The sequence below is a fragment of the Dromiciops gliroides genome, chromosome 3 (genome assembly GCF_019393635.1).
Source record: "Dromiciops gliroides isolate mDroGli1 chromosome 3, mDroGli1.pri, whole genome shotgun sequence".
NCBI lineage: Eukaryota > Metazoa > Chordata > Mammalia > Microbiotheria > Microbiotheriidae > Dromiciops > Dromiciops gliroides.
Window position 1 is genome coordinate 663,013,748 of NC_057863.1, and position 27,393 is coordinate 663,041,140.

General features: G+C 43.2%; 1 protein-coding gene across 1 annotated transcript; it reads left to right on the top strand.

Annotated features, from left to right (window-relative positions):
• Window positions 1-3,222: 3,222 nt before the first annotated feature.
• Window positions 3,223-27,393, top strand: LOC122745797 (zinc finger protein 260-like). Its single transcript, XM_043991245.1, has 5 exons — window positions 3,223-3,426; window positions 4,206-4,294; window positions 21,331-21,457; window positions 22,720-22,815; window positions 25,150-27,393. The coding sequence occupies exons 1-5, from the start codon at window positions 3,414-3,416 to the stop codon at window positions 27,108-27,110; spliced, it is 2,286 nt and encodes a 761-aa protein (XP_043847180.1). The 5' UTR covers window positions 3,223-3,413; the 3' UTR covers window positions 27,111-27,393.

Sequence of the window (27,393 nt, forward strand, 5' to 3'; positions counted from 1 at the left end):
AGAGGGCATAATTCTTTAAAGAGGAATTCCCAAGAACCTCTTTCCGGAACCCCTACTCCAAACCTCTTTCCCAAACCCCCACCCTATTTCCCCATAGTAACATTCCTGATGGTAAAACATTAACAATGGGGACATCAACAAGTGTCAGCTGAGCTGAGCTTTGATGGACCTTGGGGTTCTGAGCAGGGGAGGTGAGGAAGGAATGCATTTAGTTAGGACTGACAGCTCATGCAAAAGCAGGGCACACAGGGGGCTGGCATGTCATGTGTGTGTGCGGGGTGGTGGTGGGGGGGGGACAGACCAGTTTGACTGGAAGGAAGAGGACTGTAGCCACTCTGGAAGGCCAGGCTGGAGTCCATCAGTGAAGGGTTATACCTACAAAACAGAGAAAGGTGCTTGGACTTTAGGTGAGGGGGAAGATGGAGGGAGAGAAAGTGCCCATGCTGGAGTGTGGTGGATACAGCTGTCCAAAGAGTGAGGAAGGAGAGGGAACGTGGCTAGCCAGAGCCCTTCCCTTAAAATGGATGTTCTTGGAGAAAGTGGCCCATGGGAGCACTGCCAAGGGGGAGTGTGACCTTCTGGCTGAGAAGGCTGATGGGGAAAGTGGATCAAGAAGTCTGGGGTATGGTGCAGAGAGAAGTCTAGGGAGCTCAGAGGACAGGCTGGAGAAGAGTGAAGGAGAGAAGACCTGAGGATGATGTGTGGCTTCAGACAGAAATGGGGACAGAGCACAATGCCACTGCCTTTCTCAGGCTTCCTTCCTGGGAAACCCAGGTCAGGCCAAGCTCAGCCTCTGCCTGCTGAAGGGTCTTCCAGGAGAAGCACTATTAGAGGGTGGAACATTCCAGGGGAGGGTCCAGTGCACACCAGGGTTGTGTGTGCTCTTTCCCAGCTGAAGCAGTGGTAAGGAAATGGTGCTGCCAGAGTCTGGGCCTTTAGTGTTAGAGGAGGACTGCGGCAGCACGGGTCACATCTCCTGTGTCTGCAATGATTATTGAGGGAACCGCTGCTGACAGAACCCCGGGCTGTGCAGCCTTCCAGAGAGGAGCCTCTCTGAACCTAGCTGGGGAGGCCTCCTCTTCCTGGCAGGGTTGGAGTGGGCCTTTAGTGGGGGCAGGTGGCACAAGGCATTCCTCATTCATTTATTCATCCAGGAAGCAGGGAATTGTGCTAGGGATCAGAGGCAGAGACAAAGGCATCCAGCTGATTGTATGATAGTCTCTGAGTTTAGCTTTCATGGTCCTGTCCCAGGAAGTTCAGTGAAGAGGAGGTGCGTGATCCACACAGTGCCACAATCATGTTAGGCTGAGACATCAGCCTCTTCACCTAGGTACCCCTAACCAAATGAAAAGAAAGATGAAGAGGGAATAGAACTTCCAGACCTTAAACAATATTGTAAAGCTGCATTCATCGGAACCATCTGGAATTGGAGATAAAACAGAGAGAAAGATAAACAGAAAAGACTAGACCAAGGAGATTGTGAGGGGACGTTCAGTGTTTGATAAGAATACATTTCCTAGGAAAAACTCCTGATTTGATCCAATCTGCTGGGAAAGCAGGCAAGGAGTCTCTTCCAAAGGAGGCTCAGACCAAGACCTTTCAGCACACCCCACCACCCAGCCCAAAGGCCAATGCAGCCTTAACATTACAGGTCATACTATACAAAAATTAGGAGAGAAACAGCTCCTCAGCCTGTCCCAGCTATGGGAAGGAGATGTGATTTTCACCAAACAGGAGACAGAGGCAATTCCAAAGGATAAAAAGATAACTGTGATTACTTGAAACAAAAAACTTCTGAACAAAAAACACTGAGGCATCTAAGAGCAAAAGGGAATGTTGAAACCTCTTGGTAACAAAATTTCCCTGTGAAGGGTTGTCTGTATCCTAGACATAGAAACAATTTAGATACATAGGTGTGTATGTAAATATAGGCTCAAACATACCCTCGTGTGTGCATATGCACCACATATTTCTACTCCTTCTCTTAGCTTCATTTTCACCCCCAGACTTTCCCTTTCCTCTCCAGGTCAGGGAACAAGAACCAGAGCAAAGCCCACTGCTCCTGTGCCAGGATGAGGAGTGTCAGTCTATGCCCCAAGGCCCCACTCCCCAGCCCAGTCACTTTTTCCTCCACATTGCAGGGCCCTGTCAACCACTCCCCAGTGGGAGATAAGGGCCAGGAGGGTGGACCTTTGCTAAAAAAGAAATGCCAGAAGGCTCTTTCAGGATCTGGGCCATGAGTTTCTAGCTAGCACCCCCGCCCCCAACAGCAATCCCACATTCAGGCCTTCTCTGGCTTCCTGTCCTGATCAGTCCTGTGCCCCAGGACCAAGATGCCCTGCTTTCTGCTCCTCTCCCCTTCCCATTAGGACCCAGCTTTGAGGGGCAGAGAGGGTGGCAGCCAAGCCCCTGCTCTTAGAGGGAGGGGTGGAGGTGTGACTAAGGGAGTAGAGGAGAGGTTTATAAGCCCGGAGTCCTGACTGCCTGGCCTCGGTGCCCCCATAGGATCCAGCTGTTTTCCAGGGACAGACTGGCCCTTAGGGAAGATAACGAGATAGAGGGAAAGGACCCCTCAGTGTTCAGAATGGGCTGTGGCGGGTCAAGAATGGAGACCGGCCAGGGCAGTAAAGGCTGTCAGGTTCTGGGCAAGTTAAGTGGGGGTGCACGAGTCTGGGCTCCAGGCTGCAGGGAGAACGGGGGCGGGGTGAGGACATGGGGGAAGGGGATGCCTGGGAGAGCCGGGGGGCCGTAGGGTGGCATATCCTGGTGAGGAAGAAGAGGCGTGGAGCAGGCGGAGCTGGAAGAAGGCCAGGGAGTTCTGCTGAGGAGGGGAAGGCTCTGAGTCCCAGAGCAGGGAAAGGGAAGGAGGGGGACAAGTGCTGGAGGCCTGGGGAAGGAGGAGCTCTCAGAGAGAACCAGCCTGGGGGGTGTGGCCCGGGTGGAATTCGAGCCCTGGGGTGGAGTCTGGGGGCCCGAGAGGAGGGAGAGGGGAAGAAAGGGGCCATCCCATTGGCCGAGGCGTTCCACGTGACGGAGGGCAGGGCTTGGGGAGGAGAGGCAGCCCGGGTCCGGAGATCCTGGCCCTGGGTGTGATTGGAGGAAAGGGCCCAGCCGGGGCCTGGGGGGCGGGGCAGGGGGGGGGGCTCTGGGGACTAGGAGGAGCCTCCCAGCGTGGGCGGGCAGAAAACCGGAACTGGAGACTGAGATCTCTCTGCCCCCTCCCCCCGGGCTGAGATCTCGCTGCCTTCTTCTGCTCAGAGCTGAAATCTTTCAGTTTTCTGCCTCTGACCTGAGATCTCTCTGCCTCCTTCCCCCGGATCTGAGATTTCTCTGCCTCCTCCTCCCGGGCTGAGATCTCTCTGCCTCCTTCCCTTGAATCTGAGATCTCTGTCTTCTGAAAACCATCTCTGCACATGCTAGTCCCAGGTAGGTCTGAACCCCCAAACCCCACTTCTGCTGGCCATCTCCACTGGGCTTCATCTTCCCCATCTGACCCCTTGGTGAGGGTCAGCCAGGCTGGCCAGGAGCAGGCCTCCTTCTTAGGCCTGGCTCTCTGGTCTGCTCCTTGCCTCTGCTTCATGTTGAGGCTCCCCTCACATCCCCAAGGTCCTGGGGTGCCATTCCTACTGTTACCATGGGGCAGCTGACCCACCTTCCCATGTCACCCATAGTATCAGGTGGAGGGAGAGCTCTGAGTAAGGAGTCATTGAGACTCTGCCTGGTCTCCTCCCATTTGGGATCTCAAACTCTTTCTACTTCTTGGGTCTCAGTGGGAGGATGGGGGAGGGGCATGAGGCCAAAGACAAGGAATGGGGCAGCAAGGTAGAGCAGTTGATAGAGAGAGCACTGGCCCTGGATTCAGGAGGACCTGAGTTCAAATGAGGCATCAGACACTTAACAATTACTAGCTGTGTGACACTGGGCAAGTCACTTAACCCCAATTGCCTGAGCAAAAGTCAAACCAAACCAAAACCAAAACCAAAAACAAACAAACAAAAAAAGAAAACCAAAGACAAGGAGTTAGGGAGGGTGGCAAATCCTCCTGCTCAGACCAAGTTCACTTCCAAGCCGGACCCTCCCTGCTCCCCTATTTGGAAGTGCTCTGAGGCTCTAAGCTCTATGATTCCGGGCAGGTCAGCATCCAGCCTAGGAAGAGAAAGCAAAGTCAGTGTCTCCCCAACACCAAGATCCTTCTCCCTCCCCAGGTCAGCCTGCAGACAACCAAAGGCTATTCCAAGGAGAGAGCCTGGAGCCAGAGAGAATGACCCCGGGGACCCAGAGACCCCCATCCCAGGTGAGTGCAGCCCACCCACAGAGCTGACCAGCATCAGCTAAAGGTGGAATCCAGCAGAGCCAAGGAAGCTTTATCCTGTCAGATGGAAGTTGTCCTGTGCCATGCTGTCAGCAGAGCAGACATGGTCCTCCTGGTTCTGCTCATTTCCTTCTGCCTCAGACCACCCCACTCTTCCCTGATTTCTCTGAATCCCTCTCACTTGTCATTCTTAGGTCGAATCAATGAGCTTTTAGACAGGGGCTCCTCTGTGCCAAGCACCATTCCAACCTACTGGGGATGCAAAGGAAGGTTCCAACAATAACAGGCCCTGCCCTCAAGGGGTTCACAGTCTAATGGGGGAGACAGTGTCAGCAGCTGTGTCCACAGAAGGTCTCTACAGTATAGATGGGAGGCAGCCTCAGAGGGAAGGCTCTAGCAGGGTCAGGCACCAGGAAAAGCTTGTGTTCAGAAGGTGAAATGTGAGCTGAGATGGGAAGGAAGCCAGGAGGGGCAGGGGAGGAGGAAGGACACTCCAGGCATGAGAGACAGCCACTGGAAGGGCACAGCATCAGGGATGGAGGGCCTTGGTCAAGGATCAGCCAGGAGGCCAGTGTCCTTGGGCCAGAGAGGAGGCAGAGGGAGGGAGGTGCAAGAAAAGTGGAAAGGGGCTTGGGGCTGGTGCTGTGGTGTCTGTTCTGTGCTGGGAGCCTTAGAAATATTAAATCATTTGATCCTGTGGGGAGAATTGTCAGGGTCCTTGCCAGGGACATGCAGAATAAGGGAGCACAGTTTGATGCCAGACAGGTACATGGCAGGTTGTTGACCCACTCAAGAGTGATGGACGGGGGCAGCTAGATGGCACAGTGGTTAAAGCGCTGGCCCTGGATTCAGGAGTACCTGAGTTCAAATCCAGCCTCAGACACTTAACACTTACTAGCTCTGTGACCCTGGGCAAGTCACTTAACCCCCATTGCCCCGCAAAAAAAAAAAAAGAGTGATGGACACTTGGTTCCTGTGATCTCACAGATCACATGTTACATGTATGTGTGTATTTATGTGGATATTTGTATGTGTGTGTACATATACATGTTTGTGTATATATACATATGTATATATAAAAATATGTATATACATATATATTTATACATATAGATGTGTATGTGCAAATAGATCTTTATCCCTATCTACTTATCTATCTACTTATCATCCATCTCTGTGTCTGTCTGTCTTCCTTAACTCCTTGACCCAGGGTCCTTAAGCAAGGAAGGAAAGGAATGGAAAACATGCCAAAAAAAAAAAAGAAGAAAGAAAGAAAGAAAGAGGATACTTCCACTGTTCTCAAAGGCCTTTAGCAGCTATGTGGTACAGCTTGTAGCATGCTGGCCTGGAATTAGGAATACTGAGTTCAATCCAGCCTCAAGACCAGACACTCATTAACTGTGTGACCCTAGGCTTAACTTACTAACTTAACACTGTTTGCCTCAGTTTTCTCATCTGTAGAATGGGCTGGAGAAGGAAGTGGCAAACTATTCCAGTATCTTTGCCAAGAAAATCCCAAATGGGGTCAGGAAGATTTGGATAGGACTGAAAAGACATCAACAGCAGGATCTTCTTAGACAATCAGCTGGTGTTAATTAGCCTTTGTTAAGGGCTCTTTTTTGCCCTATTTGGTTGGATCAAAGAAAGGGGGTGAGGTCCTGGAAATCTTCCTAGTCCTCTGAATTTTCTTTTTGTGATATGGGGCTGGGGGTGGGGTACTGAAGGAGGCACATTGGGCACCTTCTGGCCTGAGGGGCTCATTCTCCAGTGTCATCTCCTTTAACAGTTTAATCCTTTCTTTTGGTTTTCTTGGCAAAGATACTGGAGTGGTTCACCATTTCCTTCCCTAGTTCACCCCATTTTGTCAGAACTCTCCACTCTGACCTGTCCATCTCTGGTAATCCAGCATGGCTAAGCTCCTAGTTTCCTTGAGCCCCTACACAAGCCCCTCTGCCACAACAAGGCAGTGATCCAGGAGGGGGCCGCATAGTAGGCCCTCAATACAGGTTTGTTTCCTTGTTTCCTCCATACAAAATATGTACAAGGTCAACTGCAGGAAATCCATCAGAGAAGGTGGACCATGAGAGGCTTCTTGCAGAAAATGGGATTTTACACAAGACTTGAAGGAATCCAGTGAAACCAGGAGGCAGAAACAGGGGGAGTGGAGGTTGGCAGCAGGCAAGACATGGTGGGGAGATAGGGAGGAGCCATGAAAATGCAGTCAAGAGATGGAGACTCAACTGTGAGAAATAACAAGGAGGCCAGTGTTACTTTATCCTGAGAACGTGTAGGGGAATAATGGAAGAAGGAGGGGAATGGTGGTGGAAGTAGACAATTGGGGGAGGGGGAACTTCTAGGAGTGACCAGCCTTGGGAGTGTTAGCCTAGGTGGAATTGCAGCCTTGGGGTGGATCGTGGAAGATTGGAAGGTATCCAGGGCAGAAGAGGGGTCATTCCAGTGTCAATGGCATTCTAGATGATGAAGTTCAGGTCTTGGGGGAGAGAGGCAGGCAGGGTCTTGAGGTCCTTGGCTTGGGTACCACTGGTAGAAAGCTCTGATGTGGGGGCTTTAGGGTCAGAGCAGGGTAGGGCTCTTGGAGCTAGGACCCACCCAAAAAGTTAGGTCAAAAGTAGAGCCCTTAGACCTGAGATCCCTCTTCCCTTGCAGCTCAGATCTCTCTGCTTACTACTTTTTTTTTTAAAGCATTTTATTATTTTCCAGTTACATATAAGCAAATATGTATAAGGATAATTTGCAACATTTGTTTTTACAGGATTTTTAGTTCCAAATGTTTCTTTCACCCTCCCTCCTCCCCAAGATAGAAAGCAGTCTGATATAGGTTGTATATGTACAATGTTAAGGGCTAAAATTCTAGCTAGTCTGTCTAAAATATCTAATGAGTGGTTGCCAATAAAATATAAACTTTAGCAAGAGTTAGACTTTTAAGCATTTATTAAGGAGAATAAGAATTTGGTAAAGAGAGAGAGAAAGGCCTAGATTCTTATCTATTAACGGGAGAGAGCATTCCTAGCTCCGCTCTCTGCCAGAGTCCACAGGAAAGAGAGTGAGTCAGAGCGCCGGGCTCCCCCTTCTTCCTCCCACAAGCAAATGTCACTTCCTGACGCCAAAGAAAAGACTCATGATCTGGCCCTCAGAGACCTTCACCTCATAGTAGAGCTTTTCTACAGTAAGTCTCCAGCAGGTGGCGTCATTCCAATCGTTACAACAATCACATTAAACATATTTCTACATTAGTCATCTTGTGAAAGAGGAATCAGAGTACAAGGGAGAAACCTCTAAAAAGAAGGAAAAAAAAAACCAGTCCAAAAGTAGAAGCAGTATGGTTCAATCTGCATTCATAATTCACAGTTCTTTTTTCTGGATGTTGAGAACATTTTCTATCATGAGTTCTTTCAAACTGTTTTGGATCATTGCATTGCTGAGAACAGCCAAGTTTATCACCATTGTTCATCACACAATGTTGCTGTTACTGTGTACAAAAAGTTCTCCTGGTTCTGCTCTTCTCAGCATCAGTTCATGTGAGTCCTTACAGGTTTCTCTGAAATCCTCTCCTGCTCATTGTTTCTTACATCACAATAGTATTTCATTACATTCATATAGCACAACTTGTTTAGCCATTCCCCTATGGATGGGCATTCCCTCAATTTCCAATTCTTTGCCACCACAAAGAGAGCTGCTATGAATATTTTTGTACATGTGGGTCCTTTTCCCTTTTCTGTGGTGTCTTTGGGATACAGACCTTGCAGTGGTACCACTGGATCAAAGGGTATGAACAGTCCCATAGCCCTTTGGCATAGCTCCAAATTGCTGTCCAGAATGGTTGGATCAGTTCACAGCTCCACCAACAATGCATTATTGTTCCAATTTTTCCCCAGCTTCTCCAACATTTATCATTTTCCTTTTTTGTCATATTAGTCAATCTGATTGGGATGAGGTGGTACCTCAGAGTTGTTTTAATTTGAATTTCTCTGATCAATAGTGATTTATAGCATTTTTTTCATATGGCAGTACATAGATCGATAGATATGGCTTTGACTTTTTCATCAGAAAACTTCCTGTTTATATCATTTGACCATTTCTCAATTGGGGAGATTACTTGAATTCTTATAAATTTGATTTAGTTTCCTTTATATTTTAGAAATGAGGCCTTTATCAGAAATGTTAGCTGTAAAAATTGTTTCCCAGTTTTCTGCCTCCCTTCTAATTTTGGCTGCATTACTTCTGTTTGTACAAAACCTTTTTTGTTTAATGTACTCAAAGTCTTCCATCTTGTATTTCATCATATTCTCTATCTCTTGTTTGGACATAAATTGTTTTCCTCTCCAAAGATCTGAGAGGTAAACTGTTCCTTCCTCTCTTTATCTATGGTATCACCCTTTATGTCTAAATCTTGAACCCATTTTGACCTTATTTTTGTATAAGGTGTAAGATGTTGGTCTATGCCTAGTTTCTGCCATACTATCTTCCAGCTTTCCTAGTAGTTTTTATCAAATACTGAGTTCCCATCCCAGAAGCTGGAGTCATTGGGTTTTACAAACAGTAGATTGCTATAGTCATTTATACTGTGTCTCCTGTGCCTAACCTATTCCATTGATCCACCACTCTATTTCTTAGTATCAAATAGTTTTGATGACTGCCACTTTAGAGTATAGCTTCAAATTTGGTACAGCTAGCCCACCTTCCTGTGCATTTTTTTTATTAGTTCCCTTTGTGATAAAATAATGTGATTTAGCAGATACTCAAAGACCCACCTGGAGATTAATCTAAACTGATTGAATCAAGTGAGAGGGATTGACTGCTGATTAGCCTACTTCAAAGTTAACTAGATTGTAATCACACCTGGCTAGCCCTTCAGAAGATATTGTTTTCAGAAGCTAGACTGTGAACTCAACTTGAGAACACCTTCAAAACCAATGGATTTAAATGATGCCAACCAATCAGCTTGAAGCAGTGTGTAAGGACTGCCTCTGTTCCAGACCTATAAAAAGCTTCCACAATCAGTTTGCTAGAGAGTTCATGATTGAAGCAGGCTCATGGTGGAGGACTTGAGGAAGAACCTGACCAGGCTGGAATTCTAGGCTAGATACACCTTTTCTTAACTTTCTGAACTCCACATGAATACCTGCTATGCTTTAATAAATGCTTACTGCCCAAAGACTGGTGCTAAAGCTTCTAATTTAAGGCAACCACAATATAGATTTTAAGCATAACACCTTGATATTTTTGACTTTTTGTTTTTCCAGATGGAATTTCTTATTTTTTTTAATTCTATAAAATAATTTTAAGTAGTCTGATTGGTGTGGCACTGAGTAGCTAATTAATTTAGGTAGAATTGTCATTTTTATTATATTACCTCGACCTATCCATGAGAATGTGATACTTTTTCAATTACATAGATCTGATTTTATTTGTGTGAAAAGCGTTTTGTAAATGTGTTCAGAGTTCCTGGGTTTGTCTTGGCAGGTAGACTCCCTAGTATTTTATATTGTCTACTGTTAACTTTAAATGGAATTTCTCTTTCTATGTCTTACTGCTGAGCTTCGTTGGTCATGTATAGAAATGCTGATTATTCATGTGGGTTTGTTTTATATCCTCCAACTTTGCTGAAGTTAATTGTTTCAAGCAGTTTTTTAGTCAATTCCTTAGGATTCTCTAAGTATACTATCATATCATCTGCTAAGAGTGAAAGTTTTGTTTCTTCCTTGCCTATTCTATTTCCTTTAATTCCTTTTTCTTCTATTATTGCTGTAGCTAACATTTCTAGTACAATATTAAATAATAGAGGTGAGGGGTGGCTAGGTGGCGCAGTAGATAAAGCACCAGCCCTGTATTCAGGAGTACCTGAATTCAAATCTGGCCTCAGACACTTGACACTCACTAGCTGTGTGACCCTGGGCAAGTCACTTAACCCCCGTTGCCCCACAAAAAATAATAATAATAGAGGTGATAATGGACATCCCTTACTAATATTTTATTTAAGATTTTTGCATCAACATCCACTAGGAAATTGATCTATAATTTTTTTTCTCTGTTTTGCCTTAGCCTGGTTTAGGTTTCAACACCATGTTTGTGTCATAAAAGGAATTTGGTACTACTCCTTCTTCACCTATTTTTCCAAATAGTTTGGATAATATTGGAATTAATTGTTCGTGAAATGTTTGGTAGAAATCACTTGTAAAGCCATCTGGGCCTGGAGATTTTTTCTTAGGGAGTTCATTGATGACTTGCTCAATTTCTTTTTCTAAAATGGGCCTATTTAAGGATTTTATTTGCTCTTCAGTTAACCTGGGCAATTTGTATTTTTGTAAATATTTATCCATTTCATTTAGATTGTCAAATTTATTGGTATACAGTTGGGCAAAATAGCTCCTAATTATTGCTTTAATTTCCACTTCATTGGTGGTAAAATCACCCCTTTCATTTTGGATACTGGTAATTTGGTTTTCTTCTTTCTTTTTTTTTTATATCAAATGAACCAAAGGTTTTTTCTATTTTATTGGTTTTTTTTTTCATAAAACCAGCTCTTAGTTTTATTAATTCTATAGTTTTCTTGCTTTCAATTTTATTAATTTCTCCTTTGATTTTCAGGATTTCTAATTTAGTATTTAATTGGGCATTTTAAATTTTTTCTTTTTCTAGCTTTTTTAGTTGCATGCCCAATTCATTGGTCTCCTCTTTCTATTTTGTATTCATGTAAGCATTTAGAGATATAAAATTTCCCCTAAGCACTGCTTTGGCTGCATCCCATAGATTTTGGTATGTTGTCTCATTATTGTCATTCTCTTGGATGATTATTTCTATGATTTGTTGTTTGACCCACTCATTCTTTTTTTAAATTTTTTTCTTTTTTTTTTTGGTGAGGCAATTGGGGTTAAGTGACTTGCCTAGGTTCACATAGCTAGTAATTGTTAAGTGTCTGAGGCTAGATTTGAACTCAGGTCCTCCTGAATCCAGGTCTGGTGCTCTATCCACTGCATCACCTAGCTGCCCCTGACCCACTCATTCTTTAGGATGAGATTTAGTTTCCAATTAATTTTCAGTCTTCATGTATTTTTTAAATTGATATTAATTATCTATCATACCTTTAAGCAAGATGTAGTTTCCTTCCTTATCTCTTTTCATTAGATCTACCTTTCGTTTTGCATTGTCTGAGATAAGAATTGCTACCCTTGCTTTTTTCTTTTTCTTTTTTTCTCTTTCTTTGTTTCTTTGTTTCTTTCTTTCTTTTGCGGGGTAATGAGGGTTAAGTGATTTGCCCAGGGTCACACAGCTAGTGTCAAGTGTCTGAGGTCAGATTTTAACTCAGGTCTTCTTGAATCCAGGGCTGCTGCTTTTATCCCCTGTGCCACCTAGCTAGGAGTATTTTCTTCTTCACCCGATTATTCTGGAGTTTGGCTACAATATTCCTTGGAGTTTTCCATTTGGGGTCTCTTTCAGGAGGTGACTGGTAGATCCTTTCATTGATGAATTTGAGAGGGGTGGGGCAGGGATGATTGAGGGTGGACACTTTTGGAGAAGACACCATCAAATACCCATGTACATGGTTGGCCTTGGCAAAGAGAAGGGCTCCCACTTTCTTTTTGTTTGTTTTTTTGTGTGTTTTTTGTTTGTTTTATGTTTAGAATTTTATTTTCCAAATTACATGTAAAAACAAATTGGAAGAACATCAAAGACCATGTGCAATGGCTAATCATGGGGTCTACAGGCAGCAGATTGGAAAAATAGATGGCCCCTCACAGGAATCAAAGGATTGACAGATGAGGCCCTTCTCTTGTGGCCATCAGTTTGCCTCAACTGATTCTCTTGCGTCATCATCCCCAGCATTCTAGAGTTCCAGGGATCTATTTCAGTAGTTCATTCCTCATAAATACTCTGTCAGTATGTTTCTTGGGAATTAGCTCATAGTTAGCCCATCATAGTTACTCAATGCTCTGTAACTAAACATGAAAATTAAGGAACAGGTGCCATTACAAGGAAAAGCAATCATAAAACAAAGACAGAAGCTGTTTCGTGTATGACACATCATACCTTGTGTCACCTCATGCCCTCAATAAAACAATACATACCTCTTCACTTGACTGAAAACAGTTCAGCCCAGATTATGGGCACTATGTCTTAAGACTCCTTCATGCTTTCATCTCACTGAGACTTTATTTCAGTCTCAGTAGAAAGTGCCTTTTCTTTGCTCTCTCTTCAGTGACCACAGGTAACCTTTCCCCCCTGGAATACCCAGGACTTGCCGGCTTCTCACAAACCCTTCTGTGGTAAAATATGAAAGTTTTTAACAGTCGGTTAGGATAACTGAAAGACGCCAGTTTTTCAAGGACCACCCTTTTGGGGAGGAGATGAACAGTCCGCCTGCTGCGCATGTCAGACTGCCTGCCGGGTACAGTCCGCCTGCTGCGCATGTCAGACTGCCTGCCGGGGTTTTTTTGACTTCCGGGGTGGAGAGAAGGGTAGTAGCCTTTTTGCCGGCTTGGCGGGACTCCTGGCGGCGCAGGACAGACGGTCTGCCTCACTCCAAAGGTGGCCTAATTCGGTTTGGTGAGTTTTTATAAGGAATATAGACTAAGCCTAGATTTAAGACGATTTCTACTGTATTTCTACTTTCCTATCCTTCTAATCAACAACACCTTATATACAATAAAGGCTCTATCTAGAAAACCAGAAGCTTCTTCCATTTACTAGTCTGGGAGATAAATTAAGGGAAAGGTTAAGTAGGGGAGATTTATGATCTAATATCCAATTTTAAATTTCACAGTTTGGCGACCCCGAAGGGACCTTAAGGACCCTCCCACCCTCCCTAGTTTGGCCATAAACCGGCTAATTCGGTGGATTTTCCGAATACCCCCCCCCCCCACGGACTTTCCCTTTGTCTAATCTCCCTTAAAGACTTTATGCCTCTAAAAGTCTTGCTTTAAACAGAAAAGCCAGCCCAGTTTAAAGGGCAAGATGCTCGAATATTCTACTATCCCTTTGATTTTTCTCATCGGAATGTATTGGGACAGCATAACGTCCCGACTTAGAGGAATAGTTTACTCAATGGTCCTTCAAAACATTATTGTTTTTTTCCTCATTCAGGCAGCAAAAAGTTTTTTGTATAATAGTATAAGTGAGAATCTTTGGGAAAATACGTTTAATATAAGTAGAAATTTTATGCCTGCAATTGAAATACCTTTTAATACCACATCCATAGTTCATACGACTAAGGATTTTATTTTTTTTGGGTTTTTTTTTGTCTTGTTTTGTTTTTGTTATTATCATTGTTATGATATGGGGGAAATTCTCACATATGGAGAGAGTCCTCAAAATGAAATACTCACATATGGAGAGAGACCTCAAAATGAAATTCTCACATATGGAGAGAGACCTCGAAATGAAATTCTCACATATGGAGAGAGACCTCAAAATGGCTGTTTCTACTAGAGATGATCCAAGTTTAGAATCAGATCAACAGAAACTACTCCCTCTGCAGGAAGCTATAGAACATAGTAAAAAGGGAGTGCCAATTCAAGTCAGAAAATATAGCCCCTTTAGACCAAGTGACTTGAGCGCATGGAAATCTTTCATCCCTAGTTTTGAGAAAAATCCAAACACTGTAATTTCACAGTTAAGGACTATATTTAATGCATATCAACCCAGTTGGGCTGATGTTACTTGCCTTTTGGAAACTTTACTGTCCCCAACTGAGATTACAGATATTATCTCAGCAGGAAATGCCCTTGTTGCGAAAGGTAAGGCTGATGTGGAATGGCCTCTAAAGGATCCAGAGTGGAATTATAATGATGATAGGGATTTCCAAAGATTAAAAGATGCTAGAGAAACACTTCTGAAGGGAATGGAATCTTGCTCTAGAAAACCGGAAAACTGGCAGAAATTTTTAAGCCTACCTCAGGAGGCTAATGAAAGACCAAACAGATTTTATGATAGACTTTGTGAGGCCGCTAGACAGTACACCAGATTGGATCCAGTAGATTTAAGAGATTCCTGTATCGTTCTCAACACATTTGTTTATAATTCACTGCCAGAAATACGCAGATACTTTCTGAAACAATGTCCAGACTGGAGAAATCTCACAGTAGATAGAATTAAGGAACTTGCAAATTATGTCTTTGACTCACGTGAGGAAGATCCAGATCACCCTAAACAGAGCATTCTGGCACCAGCGATTCCTAGTCAGCCATGTGGACACTGGAGCAAGGACACTAAGGTGTGTTGTTACTGTCGTAAGGAGGGGCATGAATTGAGAGAATGTAGGACTTGGAGAAGAAATTCTAATTCTAATTACAGGCGAAATCAAAATAGAAATAGATCTTTTCGGAGGAATACAGAAAGGCAGTACCAGAATAATGGTAACCAAGGTCCCCCCTCAGAAGAGGACACAGGAATGACGGTGTCTTGGGGAGGAATGGAACATAGATAATGAAAGCCATATATTCCCAGATCCGGATTTTTTGAATGCACTTGTGCCAGTCCATTCACCTCCCCAGAGTAATGAACCACATGTCACCTTAAAAGTGGGGGAGACTTATTATGATTGTCTGCTAGACACAGGAGCCTCTAAATCAGTATTAGTAAGCAAACCAGATGCTGGGTGTAGACCTGTAGGATATTTGAATGTAGTGGGAGTCTCAGGAAAGAGCCAGAGAGTGGCAAAATTGAATCCTCGCATGGTATCTATGGGGCCCTTAACAGTAGAACATTCATTTTTACTCATGCCTGATGCCCCTGTAAATTTATTAGGTCGTGATCTCCTTTGCAAGCTTAGAGCAACCATATCTTGTGCTCCAGATGGGGCTGTCTCCTTACAATTGCCAGAGGATACTGTTCATTTATTACCAATTTTACTTACAGAAGCTCAAGGAACAGCAGGGGAGGTATCCAAAATCCCCTCTGACATTCCTGAGTCTTTATGGGCCTCATCCCCTAATGAGGTGGGGCTCCTTAAGTCTGCCATGCCTGTTACCTTTAAAGTTAAGGGGGGACCACCCCCCTCCATTCCACAGTATCCATTGTCTAGGGAAGCAATAGAAGGGATCACCCCTATAATTGAGGCTTTGAAAAGCCAGGGTATTATTATTCCATGTCATCACTCTCCATGCAATACTCCCATTTTGCCAGTTAAAAAACCCAAGCCTGGGCCAGATGGTAAACCTGTTTATCGCTTTGTGCAAGATCTTAGAGCGATTAATAATTATGTTATTCCTAGACATTCTATAGTCGCAAATCCGGCTATGATAATTTCCTCAATTACCTATGAATCTACATGTTTCACAGTGGTAGACCTTTGCTCTGCCTTTTTCTCCATACCAGTACATGAGGACTTCCAATATTTATTTGCTTTTACCTGGAAAAATAGACAGTGGACCTGGACTAGACTCCCACAGGGATTTGTAGACAGTCCCACATTATTTTCCCAAATTTTACAGCAGGATCTGGCCTCTATTACCTTTAAAGCCTCCACACTAGTACAATATGTTGATGACTTACTTTTGGCCTCTCCTAATGCTGAAATTTGTCAGGAAGATAGCCGTCACTTACTGCTGGAGCTGCACAAGAGAGGACACAAGGTTTCCAAGACAAAGGTACAATGGTGTTTGCCCCAGGTAGAATATTTAGGATTTATTTTGGCTGCTGGAACTCGCTCTGTCTCTTCTAAGCGAGTCCAGGCCATTCAACAACTCTCTGCCCCCACTACTAAGAGGCAGTTGAGAGCCATTCTAGGAGCAGCCGGGTACTGTAGACAATGGATACCCTCTTTTGGTGAAATTACTAAACCCCTCATAGCTCTTACAAAAAGTTCTGTTCCAGACAGTTTACAGTTGGATCCCCAGCATCTCTCAGTCATAAAAGAATTAAAACGGGCCTTGTTATCAGCACCTGCCCTAGGACTGCCAGATTATAGTAAGCCTTTCACTCTCTTTGTGCATGAACAAAGGGGGGTGGCTTCTGGAGTCCTGACTCAGTCACTGGGGCCTAACCAGCGTCCTATAGCCTACTATTCAATTCAGCTGGACCCTGTAGCGGCTGGAGTGCCACCTTGCCTTAGAGCAGTGGCGGCCACAGCGCTTTTGGTAGAAAAAGCCTCTGATTTGGTCCTAGGTAACCCTCTAACTGTGCAATGCCCTCATGAAGTGGAGGCTCTCTTACTACGTCACAGGACACAAGCCTTTTCAGATCAAAGGCTGGCTAAGTATGAAATAACCCTGTTAGGTAATGAGAATATCACTTTAAAACGCTGCACAGTTCTTAATCCAGCAACACTACTCCCTAACTTACCATTCTCGGGGGAACCGTTGCATGACTGTGCTTCTTTAGTTGATATGGCTGAAAAACCCCGTGATGATCTTTTTGATACACCTTTAGAAAATCCTGATCTTGTCCTCTATACAGATGGTTCCTCATTTATGAGAGAGGGAACCCGTTTTACTGGAGCTGCTGTAGTTTCTGATTATGACACCCTCTGGGCAGCTTCTCTGCCTTGCCATTTTAGTGCACAGGCTGCTGAACTTGTGGCTCTTACACAGGCCTGTAATATAGCTAAAGATAAGAGTGCCACTATTTTTACTGACTCGAAATATGGCTTTGGCATATGCCACTTTATTGGTATGATTTGGCGTCAACGAGGCTTTCTAACATCCTCGGGCAAGGCTATTGCCAATGGGGACCTTATCAAGGACCTCTTAGATGCCCTGAAACTGCCTTCTTCCCTAGCTGTTGTACATTGCCCTGCCCACACAGGGAATAGTGATCCTGTTTCAAAGGGAAATGCACGAGCCGATTCTGCAGCCAAGCTTGCTGCATTAGAAGCTCCTGAACATGTATTTAACCTTTCACCTTCTGAGGATATTCCTTCCAACCTAACCTATGACGATTCTGAAGTAGAAAAGTGGAAAAAGAAATTTAAGGCGAAACAGATCAATGGCATCTGGGTGTCTCCGGAAGGTAAGCCATTTCTTCCCCGGAAATTCTACCACCAGGTATGCCTCTCTGTTCACAGAAAAGGCCATTTTGGTACACAAGGCATTGTAGACTCTATTAAGAGAACCTGGATAGCACCAGGTGTGACTAATACAGCATCTCGAATCTGCTCGGGCTGCTCCACATGTCAGTCTTATAATCAGTATACTTTTAAGGCCAAAGCTTATGGAGGGCGTCCTCTAGCATATACACCTTTTGAGCACTTACAAATTGATTATATTACTATGCCAAAAGCAGGACATTATAAATTTTGCCTTGTTATAGTTGATCAGCTCACTCGGTGGGTGGAGGCCTTTCCCAGCCCCCGAGCCACAGCTGCCTTTGTTGCCAAAATTCTCCTTAAAGAGATAGTACCTCGTTTTGGCCCACCAGCCCGCATCGATTCTGACAAAGGCACACATTTCACTGATTCGATTTTATCCCAAATCTACTCTTTCTTGGGAGTGACTCCAAAATTCCACACGCCCTACCATCCACAAAGTTCAGGCCAAGTTGAACGTATGAATAAAGAGCTTAAGAGTATGATTGGCAAATTATGTACTGAAACCCATTTGAAATGGCCTGATGTTCTACCATTGGCATTATTCTATCTACGAAGTAGACCAAGAGGAGAACTTCATATATCTCCTTATGAAATGCTTTTTGGTCACCCTCCTATCCAAGCTAAAACTTTTTCCCCAGTTTATACATCACTGGTGGGAGGTGATACTTCTGTTGCTTCCTATATACAGGAATTACAACCAGGCTACGTGAACTCCATGAGGCAGGAGCTGTGGTCCAGGCAGGACCATTAGACTTTTCATTGCATAACTTCAACCCAGGAGATAAAATATATGTAAAGAATTTTCAGAGAACCAGTGGAACTCAACCTGCCTGGGAAGGACCTTTTCAGGTATTATTGACAACTCCTACTGCCATTAAAATTGGTGAAAAAGACTCATGGATTCATTGCTCTCATATAAAGCCTGCACCATTCATAGGTGAAGAGATTTCAGATAGACCTGAGGTAGACGCTAAAGAGGTAAAAACCCTAACGATAGCAACTGTTAAAGAGCAAAGAAGTTGAGAGGAAACAGGCAGTTCCCATTTAAGAATCCCACTGATCAGTTAAATGCTTTGGGACTCAGTCTTCGTAAAGTATCAGGAGACGGAAATTGCCTTTTTAGGGCTTTAGCAGACCAGCTAGAAGGTCACTGTAGAAATCATCTCAGACACAGACAAGAAGCTGCTTCTTATATGATTAACCATAGACAAGAGTTTGAGTCTTTTAGAGTAAATGACTCCCCTTTTGAAGAATATGTTGATGAATTAAAGAAATTTGGAAAGTGGGGAGGAAATGATACAATTGTAGCATTTGCTAAGCAGCATCAGCTGAATGTTGTGGTTCATCAATTAAATCAGCCTTTATTGAAAATCAGTGGCACAGACAAAACTGATGCTAGAGAACTCCACATTTTCTACCATAAAGAACATTATGACAGCATTAGAAAGATCAATGACAATTCAGAAACCCCTGCCACTTTGGCATGCAGAGAATTGGGGAACCAGTTAAAACAATGTGGCATACCCCAAACTCTAGCAGCTTAAATACCTTAAAATTTAACAAGCATTTCCTTCCACAGGCAAAAGCACTGAAGCACATGGCCTAGTTTTCTGGCCCACCTCAATTTCTCCCACCCTTTTCCCTACCCTATACCTATTTTTTTTTTATTTTATCCTTTTTGCTTTTTGTTTTGTTTTGACTTTTGAAAGGCACTGAAAAGACCTGGAATTCACCACACCTTTAAATTCTTTAAGAGCACAAAAGGGTGCTTAGCGAATCTTTTGCCTTTTATTTTTGGTTTTTGGTTTTGCTTTTTTTTTTTTTTACTTTTGTTTCTTTTGCTTTTCTTTAAAAACCCGATTTTGTAAACTAAGTGACTTTTCAAAGGCATTTTAAGTATATGCTATTGAATATTGAATCTTGCTAATTGAAGTCTTATTTCTTTTTGATGAATTAATCACCACTTTAAGTATCTGCTACTGTTATACTAGAGAATTCATGTATAAGATGATGTGGTCTACTTGCTAAAAGAAGATTATGTAATAATGTCTAAAAGAAGATTATGTAACAATGTCTAATATAATCAGCTATTTACATTCATTTATTATTTATATGTCATTATACTCTGGGTATGGTTTGGAATTATTGTATATATCACTAATATATTCTCAGTTATGCAGCATAGCACACATTTTTACCATCATATTGTCTTTGGTGAAATTAATGAGATTTCAGAAATATGGAAACTTATCATTTCAGAGACTAACTTGCTGTGAACTCTGATGCAGGCCCTGGAGAGAATATATGTGCAACAAAAGGAGAGACAGGTATACATAAGTCCATGGTTTGCTTATGATGGTGACTATGTAGAGCACAATTACTAGGCACAGTCCAGTATTCATCCTCTCTCCCTCCTAATTTAACCTAATTTAACTGAACTTACTTATCTTTTTATCTCACTCAGTTGAATTCACCTGTGGCGTAGCACAATCACTGGCTGTCTCGGAACCATGAGATATGGTATGATAACCTTTCCATAACATTTTCAGGTGTCATGAACACATACTAAATTTGACTTTGATCCAGACACATGGTGGTAAAAAGTGTTACTGATTGCAAAATGCTATGCTAAGGTTTAGTAAAAAAAAAAAATACAGCAATTCAAACAGTTAAAGAAGAAATCCAGCTTTCCAGACCAGAGTCCAGAGTCCAGAATCCAGACCAGAGTCCAGAATCCAGTTTTCCAGACCAGAATCCAGTTTCCTCCTGATGACATCTTACCACTTCAAGAAGACAAGAGAACTCAGAGACTTTATATGAACTGTTTTGCTTTATTAGCTTTTACTATCTCCTTTCTGTTATATACTATCTGTAACATGTACTCTCTGCAGAGGCTCTCCCTTTGCAAGACTAATGTCAAAGCGTCGGTTCATGAGGAAAGAAAAAAAAAATCGCCCCTCTGGACAAAACTTTCCTCTCTTCCTTTTCTGTATTGTTGTTCGCATATTATTAGTCAGCAGAAGTTATTATATTCTTTTTACTGTTCCATCAAGGAAACATTCCATTTCTTGAGGAAGCAAAGGGGGGAAATGTGGTAAAATATGAAAGTTTTTAACAGTCGGTTAGGATAACTGAAAGACGCCAGTTTTTCAAGGACCACCCTTTTGGGGAGGAGATGAACAGTCCGCCTGCTGCGCATGTCAGACTGCCTGCCGGGTACAGTCCGCCTGCTGCGCATGTCAGACTGCCTGCCGGGGTTTTTTTGACTTCCGGGGTGGAGAGAAGGGTAGTAGCCTTTTTTGCCGGCTTGGCGGGACTCCTGGCGGCGCGGGACAGACGGTCTGACTCACTCCAAAGGTGGCCTAAATCGGTTTGGTGAGTTTTTATAAGGAATATAGACTAAGCCTAGATTTAAGACGATTTGTACTGTATTTCTATTTTCCTATCCTTCTAATCAACAACACCTTATATACAATAAAGGCTCTATCTAGAAAACCAGAAGCTTCTTCCATTTACTAGTCTGGGAGATAAATTAAGGGAAGGGTTAAGTAGGGGAGATTTATGATCTAATATCCAATTTTAAATCTCACACTTCATAGCATTTTCTTAAGATTTCCCTTATGACACTTCTCATGAGGAGGGATTTCACCTCACCTTCTCTCTTTCTCCACAGACTTTCATCCCTCACTGGTAGAGCACATACTTTCTCTGTGATTTCATAGGGAGAAACATTCAGTAGTAAGATATTTCTCCAGCTTTTATTATTCCTACATCACTGTCACTTCAAAAATTCTTTTCTCAACTTGCATTGGGCTCTTAATGACTATGGTTCCAAGTATTGGCTCTGACACTCTTAAAGGTGATAGATGTTTGGGGCAAACCTCTTCTCTGCTTCCTACTTGAAGTGAATGAGGGTTGGACTAGATGAATTCTGGAGTCTCTCCGCTCAATTTTGTAATTTTTGATGTTTTAGGAGTTGGTGACATTCGAGGATGTAGTTGTGCATTTCACCCTGGAGGAGTGGTGCCTGTTGGACCATTCTCAGAAAGAGCTGTACAAGGAGGTCATGCTGGAGAATGTCCAGACCCTTCTCTCCGTGGGTAAGGACCTTTGCCTCTGGTAACTCTGAATCTGCCATCAAAGCAGCGTCTTCATTCCCTACCTGGTGGGCAGGGTTTGAGCCTCTGTCGGTTATTTGAAAGGCAGAAGTGCTGGTGTCTCCACAGGGCCCTTCTGCTGCCTGGCTTTCCTCTGACAGATCTTTGAATTATGTGAGGGGAAGCTGGCATTTCCTTCGTTCCTCACAAAGTTGCCAGTATTAGAGGACCTCTGATTCAGAGCTCCTTGTAGAGGTTATATCTAGTGTAAGGAAACTCTGATTTGAAAGCTCCGCTGCCTTGCGGCTATACCCATATATGGGAAAGGCTTCGGGAGTTAACCCCGAGGAAAATCAGGAGTCGGAGTCCCTTAGGCAGTTGGATGTTGGACATCACATCCCTCTGGCAACTCCTGTGGCGGCACTGGTGCCACACTGTATTGGCTCTGCCTCTCCTTTGGATCCACCAATGTCTCGGAGAGGGAAAACCTGCTGCATGGGCAACAGCTTGTTTTCCATATTGATCTACCCAGGCCAGCGCCCTGTAGAGGACACTCCAGCTACTCCTTATGTTGTAGACACAACATGGGATGGGGCAGTTACCGGTTATAAGTCACTCAGGAGCTGCGGCTCCCATATCAGACTGCACAGCCACACAGTCTTCAAGGCGCTGATCCATGGTCATCCGCGACTGGTGGAGGGCCTACTAACCTCCAACTGGAGGTGAATTTTGTCTGCAAAATCTCTCACAACTGTTTATGCAGTTTTTCCCTGAAGATGGGCAGTGAAGGGAAACTGTCTATCAGCCAAGGCATCCCTTTCTCTTTAAGAAGGGTATAGAATTAGGGGCAACTAGGTGGCGCAGTGGATAGAGCATTGACCTTGGAGTCAGGAGTACCTGACTTCAAATCCGGCCTCAGACACTTAACACTTACCAGCTGTGTGGCCCTGGGCAAGTTACTTAACCCTCATTGCCCCCCCAAAACTAGAATCACTGCATTTCCAGCTGCTTCCAATTTCTACATAATTGGAAGCTATGGAGCACTTGTGAAAGAGGTGGCCAGAGATGGGATTTTCTGATTGCCAACTACATGATCCCATGATCCCCCCATCAAAGATCCTGACAATCATTACCATGGAAATCTTCCTCCTTGAAGAATCCTGGGAACAATCCTGTGGTCCTTGCTTGCCCCTCCCCATTGCCTGAAGAGTCCCACATTTCACATTTCTCTCCATCCTCATCCTTTCTTCATTCCCCATGCCTAGGGCTTCCAGTTTCCAGAGAAGATCTGACCTCCTCTTCTCAGGAAGGGGGAGCACCATGGCTTCTGGAGCCAAAAGGCCCAAGGCACCTTTGTCCAGGTGAGTCACATGTAAGCAGCTGTATGAGAGATGTTTGTGTTGTAGTGAAGGGAGTGCTAGCCTTGGGGATAGGCAGACCTGTCCTGGAAATTCCTGTTTAGTAACATGTTCCAGGGCAAGTCACTGACCTTCTGAGCCTCAGTTTCCCCATCTGTAAAACAAGGTGTTTAACCTCCATGGCCTTTCAGTTTCCTTCCAGTGATAAGTCTATGATCGTGTATAGGTCACTCCTTGGAACTTTGGGGCACAGAACTCTCCTGAAATCATTCAAAAAGGGCTGCAGTTCTCCTGTAGGAATGAACACTGTTCTAGATTTTCTTCAAGTCAACAAACCATTATTAAGCACCTGCTTTGTTCCAGGACCTGTGCTTAGCACCAGGGATACAAAGAAAGAGTGAGAAAAATAATTATGAACCAGTATATGGGGAAATTCAGGTTCCCCTTTTTGTTACTTGCTGTCAGCCAGACTCACTGTGCCCCTTGGGACCACACCCAGATAGTAGCCAGCCTGCTGGCCTGGTCTGGGCAGGGTCCAAATTCTTTGGATTCTAATCCAGCCAACAGTTCAGTCCTTCAAACCTGATATAATCCACCTTCAAATACCTGAACCAGTTAGATCTGATTGATGGAAAATGACCTGCCTCTTACTGAAAAGGGAGAAAAAATCTGGAAAAGTAGCCATGCAGTCTCATTCAGAGTGTCTCTGTCTGTCTCTCTGTCTCTGTCTCTGTCTCTCAGGATCATAAGAACCTAGGGCCCTGCTTGTTCACACCCTTACTAGTAGAAATTGAAAAAATCATATGTTTGCCCCAAACTGGTGTCTCTTACAATTATTTTACCTGTAACAAAAGGCAGGTGACAAGCTCTGCTCTGAAGGACTTCACAGTCTAGTAGGGAAGACAACATGCAAACAGCTATGAATAACCCATTATGCACAGGATGAATTGGAGCCCATCAAGAGAGGGAAGCCCCCTTGGCTAAGGAGGCCTGGAGAAGATTTTTTGTAGAATGAGGGATTGTAGGTGATGCTTGAGAGAAGCCAGAGCAAGCATGAGGGGCAGCAGAGAGAACATGGAGTCAGCAGATGGAATGTCCTGGTCCAGATAGAGAGGAGGCCTGTACCACTGATTATTGAACATGTGGAGGGGAGTCAGAGAAAGAAGACTGGAGAGGGAGGAGAGAGGCAGGTGATGAAGGACTGAACAGCTAAGCAGGGGACTCTATATTTGGTCCTTGTGATAGGGAGCCAAGGGAGTTTATGGAGTAGGCAGTGACATGAAGAGAGGAACATTTTATTTAGGAAGGTGAGTTTGACAGCTGGAGGGGGGATTGAGTGGATGGGGGAGAGATTTGCTATGCTATGGTGAGGCTAACAAGGAGACTCTTGCAATAGTATCTCAGATATGAGGTGATTGAGGCCTGAACTAAGAAAGATGCAATATTGGGAGGGAAGGGGATATTACCTGGATGCTTGGAAGCAATCTGATGTCAGATTGAGAAGGAATTTGTTGCCCTTAGAAGTGGACAGAGTTGGATATAATCATGGCATGAACACCCAAACCATTGCAAGTCTGCCTGATCATGACATTTTGGAATCAACGAAGAAAAATGCTAGAAAATACATGGATAGGGGCAGCTAGGTGGCACAGTGGTCCTGGATTTAGGAGAACCTACGTTCAAATTCAGCCTCACGCACTTGATATTTACTAGCTGTGTTGCCCTGGGCAAGTCACTTAACCCTCATTGCCCCACAAAAAGAAAAAGGGTGGGGGAGAAAATACATGGATAATGGCTATCCTAAAGAAGTGATAGACCAAAGCAGATTCTGTTATACCTTGGGAATTTTTTTTTAAATGGCTAGTAGTCATGTTGGGGTCTGAGACCTGAAAATCAAAAAAAATAGATTTGAAAAGGGTATACCAGGGTAGTTATTATAGTTAGTCATTTAATAAATAATGAAATAATTTGAAAATATATTAAAGTATCTATCAGTTTTAATAGAATATAAGATAAGTTAGTGGTAACACTGAATGTTATTACAGGAGAATTAAAAACAAGAAACATTTCCCAGCAGTCTATGAAATTGATGAATGACCATGTGGTCATTCATCAAATCTGAGCATTACAAAAAAGCAGGAAGATTACCTGAGACTGACAACATAAAAAGCAAAAAATTTTAAACAGGATTTAGAGAAGGTGTTGACAGTGCAATGGAGAAAGGCCATTTATACTGGAGAAGGAGCACATCTAGTCACAGGGGCCGCAGGATGTTTATTATATATTTGTGTGTGTGTGCATGTGTATGTATGTATATATGTTTATTTGTTTCCTCAGATGCAGTGAAAAAGATGACTACAAATTTGAGCATTTCGGTGGAAGAATCTGGCCAGCTAAGATTCATGAGTGACAGTCCTTGTGACTTCAATGTGAGAGAAATCTATGACTCTGATATCAGGGTGGATAAGAATTCATGTGAATTTGATGAAGTTGGAAAGAGCTTCATACAATATTCAGTCCTAAATCACCATGAGACAGTGTCCCCAAGGAATGATTGTTTTGAGTACAGTAAATATAGGGAAAGCTTTACTGAACAGGTAGAACTTACTAAGTCCCATGAGAAGCTTCCTGAAATACAACTACATCAAGGCAATCAACACAAAATGACTTTCAGTTTGAATTCAGACCTCAGTGGACATCAGAAAAGTGATATTGGCAAAAAGCTTCATCTATGTAATGAAGGAAGGAAGGCCTTCAGTCAGAACTCCAAGCTCATTACTCATCAGAAAACTCACATTAGAAAGGAGCCTGATGAAACAACCTTTTCCCTTCACTCATCTCTTCCTCACCATGCTAGATTTCATACTGGAGAGAAAACATGTGCATATAATCAGTGTGAGAAGGCCTTTCATTTGAACTCAGATCTAGTTAGACATCAGATGATTCATACTGGAGAGAAGCCTTATGAATGTAATCATTGTGGAAAGGGTTTTACAAGGAGGTCAGATCTAGCTACACATCAGAGAATCCACACTGGAGAGAAACCTTATGAATGTAATCAGTGTGGGAAGACTTTCAGCTACAACTGCAGTCTTGCTATCCATCAGAGAATCCACACAGGAGAGAAACCTTATGAATGTAATCAGTGTGGGAAGACTTTCAGCTACAACTACAGTCTTGCTATTCATCAGAGAATCCACAAAGGAGAGAAACCTTATCAATGTAATCAATGTGGAAAAGCTTTCACTCATAGTTCCAATCTTTCTATACATCAAAGAATCCACCAAAAAAAGAATCCTTATGGACATAATCAGTATGAAAATGCTTCCCAATGGAATTCCAATCTTGCTTCCCATCAGAGAATCCACACTGGAAAGAAATCTTATGAATGTAATCAATGTGGAAAGACTTTCCAACAGAACTCCAATCTTATTACCCATCAGAGAATTCATAGTGGAGAGAAACCTTATCAATGTAATCAATGTGGAAAGGCTTTCAAACATAGTTCCAGTTTTGCTACACATCAGAGAATCCACACAGGAGAGAAACCTTATGAATGTAATGAGTGTGGAAAGACTTTCAGCTACAACTCCAGTCTTACTGTCCATCAGAGAATCCACACTGGAAAGAAACCTTATGAATGTAACCACTGTGGAAAGACTTTTACTCATAGCTCCAATCTTATTACCCATCAGAGAATTCATAGTGGAGAGAAACCTTATGAATGCAATCAATGTGGAAAGGCTTTCAAAGATAGATCCAGTTTTGATACACATAAGAGACTCCATACTGGAGAAAAACCATATATATGTAATTACTGTGGTAAGACATTCCGACAGAACTCCAGTCTTATTACACATCAGAGAATCCACAGTGGAGAGAAACCTTATCAATGTAATCAATGTGGAAAGGCTTTCAAAGATGGTTCCAGTTTTGCTACACATCAGAGACTCCATACTGGAGAGAAACCTTATGAATGTAATCAATGTGGAAAGACTTTCCGATCAAAATCCCATCTTGCCTCCCATCAGAGAATGCACACTGGAGAGAAACCTCATAAATGTAATCAATGTGGAAAGGCTTTTACAAGGAGGTCTGGTCTAGATGCACATCAGAGAACCCACACTGGAGAGAAACCTTTTCAATGTAATCAATGTGGAAAAGCTTTCTCTCGGAGCTTCAATCTTTCTGTACATCAGAAAATTCACACAAAAAACATGCTTATGAGTGTAATCAATGTGGAAAGCCTTGTCAATGGAATTCCCATCTTGCTGCCCATCACAGAATCCACACTGTAAAGAAAGGTTTTGAATGTAGTCAATATAGAAAGACTTTCCTGAGGAGGGCCGGTCTTGCCACACATCAAAAGAATACACACTGGAGAGAAACCTTATGAATGTAATCAGTGTGGAAAAACTTTCATTCAGAGCTCCAATCTTTCTGTACATCAGAGAATCCACAAAAAAAAAAATTCCTTATGGACATAATCAGTGTGAAAATACTTCCGAATGGAATTCCAATCTTGTTGCACTTCAGTCAGGGAATACACACTGGAGAGAAATGTTATGAACATAATCAATA

Excerpts from the sequence above, each read along its gene's own strand:
- LOC122745797 (XM_043991245.1), top strand. Across the intron at positions 4,295-21,330 it reads CCCAGAGACCCCCATCCCAG|GAGTTGGTGACATTCGAGGA; the intron begins GTGAGTGCAGCC and ends TTGATGTTTTAG. Across the intron at positions 21,458-22,719 it reads CCAGACCCTTCTCTCCGTGG|GGCTTCCAGTTTCCAGAGAA; the intron begins GTAAGGACCTTT and ends CCCCATGCCTAG.